This window comes from Dasypus novemcinctus, chromosome 9, assembly GCF_030445035.2.
Source record: "Dasypus novemcinctus isolate mDasNov1 chromosome 9, mDasNov1.1.hap2, whole genome shotgun sequence".
NCBI lineage: Eukaryota > Metazoa > Chordata > Mammalia > Cingulata > Dasypodidae > Dasypus > Dasypus novemcinctus.
The window spans coordinates 70,608,679-70,620,572 of record NC_080681.1 but is presented as its reverse complement, the minus strand read 5'-3'; the positions used below and the strand labels follow the sequence as shown (position 1 = coordinate 70,620,572).

General features: G+C 37.6%; 1 protein-coding gene across 1 annotated transcript in view; it reads right to left on the bottom strand.

The window, feature by feature from the left end:
• Positions 1–383: 383 nt before the first annotated feature.
• Positions 384–11,894, bottom strand: part of LOC101437056 (cytochrome P450 2J2-like) — a 47,413-nt gene continuing 35,902 nt past the window's right edge. Inside the window, exons 8-9 of the mRNA XM_004483869.3 lie at positions 5,422–5,560; positions 384–929 (exon numbers count right to left, since the gene is read on the bottom strand). Coding sequence (XP_004483926.2) covers positions 739–929; positions 5,422–5,560 — 330 coding nt within the window. The 3' untranslated portion in view covers positions 384–738. The remainder of the gene's footprint in view (positions 930–5,421; positions 5,561–11,894) is intronic.

Here is an 11,894-nt window from a genome sequence, read left to right as displayed (position 1 = left end):
TTAAAGATGGAAAATATTTCAATACTTTTTCCCTAAACCTGCTCCCAAGGTTTAGTTAAATGTGGTCACATCCTACTTTACCCTGAGTCTAAGTAGGATGGGAGTTCAAGGCCAATGTAGTGTTTCCTCATGTAAACCACAGAAACTGCTCAATAACAGTTGCTTTCCCTATCTGTAAACAGGGGAAAATATATGCCCTGCTGAAACCAAAGGGCCATTCTGGGGCATAAGTGAGAAAAAGCATGTTCCATGCTACCACATGTGTGAGTCTTTAAGGCTGCCTCAGTGGCCTGGCACCATGTTCTAACATTTCACTCTCATCAACCATTTGCACCAATTTGAATGAACTGAGAGATAGTCACAGACTACAAGCAAGTAATGCCTAAGGAAGGAAGAGGCAGATAGCCATAATTTTATCGAACACTTTATGATTTACAAAGCATCTAAGGTCGATGATTTCCTTTGACCCTTATAGCAACTATCTTTAAGGAAAGAATCATCCTCTTATCAGCTAGGATATTGCATTGCATTTTCATTTCATAAAAAGGCAAATCATTTGGAATGAAAGTAAATCATCAAAGAAGATGTCAGAGCTGGGATATGGATTCGCTCCTTCTAAGTTGTCTTCCCTGTGATTTTTCTTCAGACCTACTTTCATTCTGTCCCCCACTTCTGCACAAGGCACCAGCATCTTCAGAACATATTCCTTGTTTTTTCTTGCTTTCCTTTCCCCTATCCTTACTCAGCAGCATCACCCCTAGGAATGGCACAGAGGCGGTGTTTGACTGGGGAGATGGTGAGGCCCATTCTGAACTGCAGGCTCAGCTTCTCATTCTTTGGAGGCCTGAAGGTAAATTTTTGCAGAAGGGAAGTGAAGAAAATGAACAGTTCAGTCCTGGCCAAGTGTTCTCCAGGGCATGCCCGTTTTCCTGAAAGACAAAAGAAATAAGGCTGAGTTATCTTCCAGGCTGAGAATGTACCCAGCAGAGAATGAATACCTGCTTAAAATTAGAGCAGCCGTGACTTAGGACCTCAGATACTGAAGAGGTAAGTAGGACATACTTTCCCAGTACTAAAAAAAAAGCCATTTTAGCATGGCAGGCTTTTAAAGTCCAATCCATTAGTGTTTGGTCCTTGAACTGGATTCAAGAACCTGGCTGCCTAAAAGCCATTGCTTTATATTCTAAAGGCTAGGAGAGCTCATTGATATCTTTGATATCTGATATATCTGAATTACAGAAGACCGGAAGAGATGATCTGAGTTTCTTTCCAAAACTGAGAGACAATTCTGCAAATTGTGAGCAAAGGAAGGCCCTCTTAGGCCTCTGGGATTTGTATAACTTGTGGCAACCCAAGGTAAACTAAAGCACAATGAGCATATGCCTGAGGATCACACATTTTAGTACCTGCAGGGATTAGGCTGGTGAAGCACAGGAATGAAGGTGAGGGCACAGAAAAGTAAAAGTAGGAGGACTGGGTTGACCAAGAAAATGGATGTCTAGGCAAAAGGCTTTCAAAAATAAAATAGTAAATTATAAAATAGGAGAACACAACAAAACTCTATATTTTTCAGTCCTTAATAGGAAATTGTCCAAAAGTACAATCAAGTAAATGTCAGATCAGTTTTGAAATTACAAGGCATATTTCCCTATGTTTTCCTCAATTACTGGGGACATCACTAACATGGAAGGACTCAAGAATTTAGGAAGCCCTCTCCACTGGAACTGCTTTAGTCTCCCTGCTTCTCACTTTTCCAACAAGAAGCAGTCTTTCTCTTCTTCCAATGTAGAGCTGAAGGCTATATGCTTCTCTCCACTGTTCACACGTGGCACTGCCAAGGCCACATCCCACCCCACTGATTGAGAGAAGAAGTGGACACAGGAGGGATATCCAATTTATCTCTTCCCCATTCTAGCCATGTGATTTGGGGCAAGTTAAGTAACCTCTTAAGGCATTAGAGAAGATGTGTATTTGTTGTGTGTGCGTGTGTGTGTGTTAAAAATGAGAAGTTAATTTTATATGAATAATATACCCTGACTTCAAATAGACCAAATAATCAATATTTTTATAGTAAAACAAAGTATTTTAAAATATTATTTGGATAATAATAAACATTAGGTGTAAAATAGCTTATTATTAATCTGATCTGGAAAAAAATGATAGATTTTTTCCCTCTTAATTCTATACATAGAAAAATATGATTTAAAAGACTATCTTTAAATAAACCATTTTGGGTGGTAGTGTTACCAAAACAGCTTTCTGTAAATTTTAATTCTTTACCATGTGACTTTCCATAGTGTGCCTTTTACTTTGTAATAATGTCAAATATGCAGAAAACTTGCATAATAATTAAAGAAATTGTTTCTCTAGAATTATTTGAGACAAAGTTGTTTACATCACCCATGAAATCTCTAGTATACGTTTCATACAAACAAGGACATCCTTTAACATAACTACATGGGAACACTAAAGTCTGATTAACACTGATATTTTATCAATATCTGATCTTCAATCCTAATCATGTTTTTTTGCCAGTTGTCCCAATAATGTCTTTTACAGTAAAAGGATCTAGTTTAGAATCTCTGTTGCAAATTAGCTGCCTTGTCTACTTCAGTCTGGAGTAAATCATTAAATTTCATGACTTTGGCATTTTTGAAGTTTACAGACGAGTTATTTTGTAAATTATGATTCCTGATGATTACATTCAGTTTGTGAGGTTGTAAATTTTGATAGGAATATCACTGATGCAACACTGTATCCTTCTCACTGTAACCTATAAGTTGGTACATGAGTTTGATTTGTCTCATTATTAGTGATATTAACTTTATTTGATTAAGGTGGTATCTGCTGTATTCTGTCCTGTGAATTACCTTGTCCCTTGGTAATTAATAAAGAATTTGAAACTCTATAAATAAAACAGACTTTCATCTACTAGTTTTAGCATTCATTGATGTTTCCTGACAAATTTATTTAGTACCCAATTTCCTAATTCCATCAGTCCTTCCACATGTATTAGTAGGAATTCCACTATAAGGAAATCCTTGTGGTCCTTTTTATTTTTTCATTTATTTGTTTATATCAGTATGGATTCATAGACTAATATTTTTATTCAAAGTGTTACAACTTTGCTAGTGTCATCACTTATTTTGATTCTCAAGTTCTTCCCAATTTAGCCACAGGATGCCTATGCAAGATGACATTTGCTTATTTTTTGCACAACAAAATAGTCCAGGCTTATCTTATACTTACCATTTCCCAGAGCAGGAGGAGCCATCTTTCCAGAAACCCTGGTTCCCTGTTTCACTCAATAGACAAATTAGAGAGTCGACCTAGGTTGTTGGCAAAATTATTTCCAAGTCTATTCTCCTAAGGAACAATGATTTTATTTGAAAAATGAGGCAGCAGACTTTTGCATTTCGTGAAGCTGCCCACTGTAATGTTGGATTAAACAGGAAGGAAGTAAATGGGGAAAAGAAAATATGAATTTTTAATAATTGTTTTAAAAATCTGCCCTGATTATGCACATGTAATTCCATACCTGGTCATCTTTTCCAAGAGAATACCTCAATACCTCAATTTTTCAGGGAGCCTGTCTTTAGAAAGTGCCTGACCAGGTCTGTGTAAAAGCACCTGTGTGCCAAAGCTGGGATTTTGATGGATAAAACCAACCAATTGTGCTGACATCTCAACTTCAGTTTCTTTCTTTTAAGAAAAGAGATATCAGTCCACTTCCTTTCCAATTATTAGTAAATGCATTGCCATAGGATTAAATGAAATAATTTGCTTTCACTTGCAATCTGTAGTTAAGAAGGAGTGATACAAATCCAAATAAATAAAGCCCCAGTGAGGCTATGTTTGTAGAGCTTTTCATACTCCAACTAAAAAATTCTCATTTTTTTTAAAACAGGAGACACACGAAGCAAATATAAAGAAAAGGCTTCTGCAATATGAAGGAATGTCATCACTCAGACTAGAAGGATCCTTCTTTTCCTTAAAACCATGGGCCTCTACTAAGATTTCTCTCATCACAGTTGCAGTGAGCATTAAGTGAAGGGATTATTGGGGGATGCACAAAAGGTCACATTTTCAGTATTTCAGAATAACATTGTTCAGGTACAAGGGTCAAGGAAAAAGAATAATTACAATAATTGATATATGTAGTTGAATCTTTGTACTGCAATATAAAAATTGAAGCTATTGTAGACAGAAGTCTGGAAGATATTCCTTAGTCTCATACCAGTTTTCTTATTAGGAAACGACTTGTTTAATGGGAACAAAAATGACCAGATAAAAGAAAGACAAGACGATGTAACCAGAATTAGCCCAGATGCCCTTAGGGCAGCGCAGCACAGTGGGTAGTGGTAGTCTTTGGAGTCACACTGAGTTGGGTTCCAACTCCAACTCCTTCCTTTCTCTCTGAGCCTTCATGTCATCATCAGCAAAATGAAAATTTCACAATGTGATATATTTTATATTTTATCTTAAGTCAATGATAATCATCATTAACGATAAGAATGATGGGACATGAATTCCACGTTGTGTGCTCTGTGTAACATTTACTCATTTTTAGGAGACAGAACAAGAATGAGCACAGGCATTGGTTTTTGACAAAGTTATTGGCATTGAGTAATAGGACTGCCATGCAGAGGTTTTATGACCTTGGTTGCCATACTTAACCTTATATGCCTGGTTTCATTATCTCTAAAGTGGTGATAGTAACTTAAACTTCCCAAAGTTACACTAGAACATAAACTCCATGGAGACAGATTTATTTTTTTCTCTTTTATTCTTTGTCATATCCTCAGGGCTGAATGCTTAACAGGTAACAATTTTTACTACATTCCCATTTGTACATTTCAATTTATGTATGATTTAAATAAGTAACTAAATTTTTAAAAGTTAAATAAATTTTTAAAAAGGCAAATGGGCCCTGTCAGGGAGTAGAGTAGAACTTGACCTAGTTAAGTCTAAGACAATTACAAACACTTCCTGATGTCCTTAGTAGGAAGTACCCCTTTTCCTGCCCCACTCCCATCTCTTTAATATACATCTGGTCTATGTCTGTGTAAGTAGGCTGGTCCTTAAAAGGGATGTGAAAAATATTTCAAAAACCCTGTAACATGGCAGGTGACCAAATTTCTTTGTGAACAAGAGGCAGGGCCTGAGTCTCTGCTCCCCAAGCTCCAGATAGAACCACGCAAACCTGAAATCTCCATCAGAGGCAAGGGAAAGCTCAGGAAGCAAGGATCAGTCTGAAGACATGCACAGCCCAGGGAATCCTGGGGCTGCCACCAACAGCAAGACAGAGTCACAATGGTGGAACCAAATGGAGACATTCCAACTAAAGCAAAGGACTTCAGAAGAGTGGGGGAGGGCTGATAGAGGAACTCTGAACCCTCATGTTCATTTATTACAACTCACCCAGTGAGAAAGGCAGAAAGGATTCCCTTTTCTTAAACTGTCCTTTCTCCAGAAAATATTCCGGATTGAATGTGTCGGGGGTGGCCCACTCTGCTGGGTCTCTGTGAAGTGCAGTCAGATTGGTCGTGAGTATGGTCCCCTAGAGAAGACAGCAATGATTTCAGGCAAGGTTTGACATGTGCAATACACTGTACAACAGTTGTGGTGGGTCTTTGGGCTCCAATACTGGGCTTTACCATACTCTGAATTCTTCTCCCATCCCAAATCCACCATCTACTGAGCCCCCTCTTCCCTCTTCCAGGACCTGGCTCTCGGTCATGGGACAAGTGACAGTGTGGATCATAACTGCCTTCTGGGAATTTCATCATGACAGAATGATTAATCTTGACTGTGATGTGGATCTCCCTCTAAAGGAAAAGGTCAGCCTTGTACTTGGGAAGAGATGAATATGCAGTAGCAAGGCAATGGAACAGCGGTCCAGCCAGTATTTTCCAAAGTCAAGCAGCTGCTCAGTGTCAGCTCACAAAGGTAAAATATATCTCATTCATCCCTTCTTTCATTCTCCTCCCTTTATTGCCCCCAATAGCACGTGACCCCACCCATAAAAACAATGGGTTAAAAACAGAATCATGCAGTGCAGTGAAAATCAACATTATCCATCCTAATACACAAACAACAAACCCAAGGAGACAGCCTTAAAGTCTCTCTTATCCTCACTCTGTCTTGATCAAATCCATCAGCAAGAATGGTCAACTTTATCTCCTTAATTTCTCTTGATTTCATCACCTCCATTCCATATCCAGTGCTCCCACCCTAGACGAGCCATGTTGCTTTTCTATAACCCTTCGCATATGCCCAACTCTGCCCCACATTCTTTCTTGCCCCTTTCAACTCTGAAAGCAGAGTGAGCATTGACAATTATTTTATCATCCCACACCCACCCACCCACTAACACCAGGAACTGACACTCTTGCAGAGCTTCCAGTCACTGTAGGTTAAAAACCACCATCTGAGCCCTGTCTGGGCCATTTCCTCCTCTCTGCATTTACTACAGAGGTCTTTCAGTGTCTCAAACATGCCATTTTGCCTCCTAATTTCAAGGCCTTTAAATACTCTGGGCTCTTTCTGGAAGTTCTTTCTCTCCGTTTTCTCACTGAGCTAACTCTTGATCTCCCTTTAATCATCAGCTCACATAACAGTTCCTTTGGGAAGTCTTATCAGACTATTCTTGCTCCAGTTAATCTGCATCCCATGAGCTTTCTCCTTGGGGCATTTATCATGGCTAGTAGTTATATTCTTGTGTGATTGTTTCCCTATTTGTTTTGCTTAGGACTTTTCCTCCAGATCTGGGTACATTAGTGCTTAACGAATATTTGTAGAGGTAATAAAGAGGCATACCTACTATTTTTTAGCTCTCTCAACATTAAGCAGTAGGTTAAGTTTTCTACATACATAATCTCATCCTATCCCGATTCACATTCCTGATGGAGAAATTGAAGCTGTGAGAGATTAAAAAGCATGCCCTTCCTTGAGGGATGGCAACGTGGCAGTGGGGACTCTGAGTACACAGGACTTAAGTTCCCAGAGAAGACAAGGTGAGAAAGGGAATAGGTTAACTAGTGACCATGAACAAAGTACATGCACCATGTGGCAGTTTCCTCAAGTGACCCTGCTAAGGCGGAACAGGGATGACACTCAAAGGAGTCTTAAAGTGGAAGTCTAGGGAGACTCCTGCATCCTCTGTGAATCTCACTCCTTGAAATCATGAAATACGCAATCCAACTCAGTGACAACAACAATAATGACCCTACTGCACCTAATTCTTTGAAACCTCCAAGTTATCAGATATAAGTGTGAACGCTCATTAGCTTACTACAAAGCTTCATGCGAGCTGAATATACATACAAGGTATTACTCGATATTTTCCTTCAGAAAAAATGTACTTACATTTTAATTATATTTATGCTACTATTTCATTTATCATTTTCTTAATAAAAAATGAACTAGGGGAAAAAAAAAAAAGCATGCCTTTGGGGAGAAGGCAGAGCTTTGTTTGCCAAAGCCCTGGTTTCTCACCTCTGTATCATACAGCCAATTAGATTTTTCAGGTCCCAATATGAGAAACTTTCACATTTAAAGTTGATGCTGAAGTCAGAGGTAGAAGGATTCTCTTGAGCTTGGCTGCTTTCCTAGAGTCCGGGAAACTGCCAGAAAATTGCGAATGGTACTTGGAATTATAGTATTACTTTCACCTACAAGATGGCCAATCAGTGAGGTAATCAGTGAACTGTTCTTCCTAGCTCTGCAAGGACAGAGACCAAGAAGTGACTAAAGATTTACCCAGGAATAAATAGAAGCTCCTCTGGTTCTGACTCTTGAGATTGTCCCTTTGTAAAACACACTCAGAAGGACTTGGACATGCTAGAATGGATCCATGGTTGCTGATCAAGTGGTAAGAAAGCAAAGGGAGGAACTGAAAATGTGTTATCTGGAGATAGGACACTAACGGGGCACAGGAGAGCTGTCTGTAAAGGTCAGGACAAGTGGAGGGGGAGTAGGGGAGTAGAATCAGAATTTCTTGTGAGAATAGGGAGTATTTAAGAGGGATCAATAGGGAAAAATTACTGGGAGACTCTTTTTTTTTTTATTTGTATACTTAATTTTCTTGTCTTTACTTATTTTTTAATGTTACATTAAAAAAATTTGAGGTCCCCATATACTTGCCACCTCCCTCACCCCACTCTTCCCCCCATAACAACCTCCTCCATCATCATGAGACATTCATTGCACTTGGTGAATACATCTCTGAGCACCGCTGCACCTCATGGTCAATGGTCCACACCATAGCCCACATTCTTCAACAGTCGACCCAGTGGGTCATGGCAGGACATACAATGTCCGGTAACTGTCCCTGCAGCACCACCCAGGTCAACTCCAACCCCTGAAAATGCCCCCACATCACATCTCTTCCTCCGACTCCCTACTCCCAGCAGCCACTATGGCCACTTTCTCCACACCAATGTCACATTTTCTTTGATTCCTAATCACAATATTTCATGAATAGAATATCAGTAAGTCCACTCTAATCCATACTCTATTCCTCCATTCTGTGGACCTTAGAATGGTTGTGTCCACTCCACATCTATATCAAGAGGGGGCTTAGATTCCACATGGATGCTGGATGCAATTCTCCTGCTTTCAGTTGTAGGCACTCTTGGCTTCTTGGTGTAGTGGTTGATCTTCTTCACCTCCATGTTAGCTGAGTGGGGTAAGTCCAATAAACCAGAGTGTAGGAGTTGCAAGTCTATTGAGGCTCGGGGCCTGGCTATCACATGGTCAGACCAGAAATTCATGTCTATGGGAGACTCTTTTAAAGTCAAAGGAAAGCAAATCTTGTGGAAGGAACATGGTATAGTACAAAATTTTATATATATATAGACATAGACATAAATACAGATACAGACATAAATAGATAGATAGATACAGATATATATATCTGGAATCAGATTATATATGTCTTGAAATCAGAATAGTTCTCATTCTGGATCCCAAATCTTTTTCATAGTAACTAAGAGACCTTGGGCAAGCTACTGAATTTCTCTGAACCTCAGTTTCCCAATCTATAAAATGGTTATAAAAAAGAGTTCTTAGTGGACTAAAACACTGTATATACCACAATTTTTTTATCCAATCACAAGTTAATGGACACTTGGATTGTTTCCATCTTTTGGCAACTGTGAATTAATACCACCATGAACACTGCTGTACAGATATATGTTCATATTTTTCTGGATATATTCCTAGTAAAAGAAATGCTAGATTATATGGCAGTTCTATATTTAGCTTCCTGAGGAACCACGAAACTGTCTTCCTTAGAGGATGCACCATTTTACAATCCCACCAACAATGAAGGAGTGTTCCTATTAATCTACATCTTCTGCAGCATTTTTAAAAAATAAAGTCCATTGTATGTTGTGTGAGATGATATTTCATTATTGCTTTGATTTGCACTTCCCTAATAGCTAGTGATACTGAACATTTTTTCATGTGCCTTTTGACCATATGTATTTTGTAGAAATGTCTATTTAAGTATTTTGCCCATTTTTAAATTGGATTTCTTACTCTTTTACTGTTGACTTGTATGATCTCTTTATATAGCATGGAAGTCAAACACTTAAGGGATATGTGATTTCCAAATATTTTCTCCCATTGAATGGGCTATCTTTTCACCTTATGGATGAAGTCCTTTCAATCACAAAAGAGCTTAAGTTTGAGGAGTTCCATCTATCCATGTTTTCTTTCATTTTTTATGCTTTCGGTGTAAGGTTTAAGAATATACCACCTACCACCAGGTCTTGGATATGTTTTCCTACATTTTCTTCTAGGAGCTTTATGGTTAAATTTGGTTCCATTGGTCTATGTGTCTATCTTTATGCCAATGTCCTACTGTTCTTACCTCTGTAGCTAAGTAATACGATTTCACAGAAGTGAAAGTATTCCAACTTTACTTTTCTTTTTTAATATGTTTCTGGCTATTTTGTGCCCCTTACCTTTCCAAATAAATTTGATCATTGTGTTTTCCATTTCTTTAAATAATGTTGGTGGAGTTTTTCGGGGGGAATTGCATTCAATCTGTATATCAATTTGGGTAGAATTGACATCTTAATGATATTTAGTCTTCCAATCCATAAGCATGGAATGTCCTTCCAATTATTTAGAATTTCTTAAATTACTTTCAGCAATGCATTATAGTTTTGTGAATACAGTTGCTTTACATTCTTGGTTAAGGTTATTCCTAAATATTTGAGATTTAGGAATGGATTTTTTCCCCTGCTTCCTCCTCAGATTGCAAATCACCAGTGTACAGAAACACCACTGATTTTTGTGCAATTATCTTATATTCTGACCCTCTATTGAAATCATTTATTTACTCTAGCAGCTTTGTTGTAGATTGTTCAGGCCTTTCTAAGTATATGATCATATCTTTTGCAAACAGTGAAAGTTTTACTTCTTCCTTTATGATTTGAATGCTTTCATTTGTTTTTCTTGCCTGATTGCTCTAGCCAGAACCCCTAACACTATATTCAACAACAGTGGTAACAGTGGGCATCCTTGTCTTTTCCATGAACTCAACAGGAAACCTTTCAGTCTTTCACCATTGAGTACAATGTTAGCTGTGGGTTTGTCACATATGGCCCTTTATCATGTTGAGGATTTCTTTCAATTCTTATCTTTTGTAAAATTTTTGTCAAGAAAGGATTCTATATTTCATCCAATGCCTTTTCAGCATCAATTGATAAGATCATGTGATTTTTCTTCTTTGATTTATTATTGTTGTTTATTATGCCCATTGATTTTCTTGTGTTGAAACACCTTGCATAACTTGTATAAAACCCACTTGTTCATGATGCATAATTCTTTTAATGTGTTGTTAGATTCAATTTGCATACATTTTGTTAAGGATTTTTGCATCTGTATTCATTAGAGAAATGAGTCTGTAAATTTCTTTTATCGTGTTGTCTTTATCTGGTTTGGCACTAGGGTGTAGGGTAATACTGACTTCATAGAATGAGTTTGGTAGCATTCTTTCTTTTTCAATTTTTGAAAGAGCTTGAGTAAGATTGGTATTAAATCTTTGAATGCTTGTAGAATTAAACTTTGAACCCATCTGATCCTGGGCTTTTCATTTTCGGGAGCTATTTCATGACTGTTTCAATCTCTTTATTGTGATTGTTTTTTAAGGTCTTCTACTTCTAGGGTCAGTGTAGGTTTTTCATACATTCCTAGTAATTTTTCCATTTCATCTACATTGTCTAGTTTGTTGGCATACATTTGTTCATAGTGTGCTCTTATGGTCTCCTTTATTTCTGCAGGACCAATAGTAATGTCCCTTTTTCATATTTTATTTATTTATTGGCATCTTCTCTCTTTTTCTTTGTTAGTCTAGCTAAGGGTTTGTTGATTTCGTTAATCTTCTCAAAGAACCAACTTTTGGTTTTGTTAATTCTGTTGTTTTTTGTTCTCAATTTCATTTATTTCTCCTCTTATCTTTTTATTTCATTCCTTCTACTTGCTTTGGGAATAGTTTTCTGTTCCTTTTGTATTTCCTACTGCTGTTTCATTAGGTCATTGATTTTAGCTCTTTCTTCTTTTTTTGATGTAAGCATTGAGAACTATAAATTTCCCTGTGAGCACTGCCTTTGCTGCATCCCATAGGTTCTGATATACATTGTATTTTCATTATTATTCATCTCAAGATATTTATTGATTTATCTCAAAATTTCTTCTTTGACCCACCAATTATTTCTGAGTGTGTTGTTTAATCTCCATATATTTGTGAATTTTTCCTCTTTCAGTCTCTGTTGATTTCTAACTTTATTCCATTATGATCAGAGAAAATGCTTTGTATAATTTGATCTTGTTGAATTTATTGAGAGCTGCTTTTGTCTATCCTGGAGAAAGATCCATGAGCA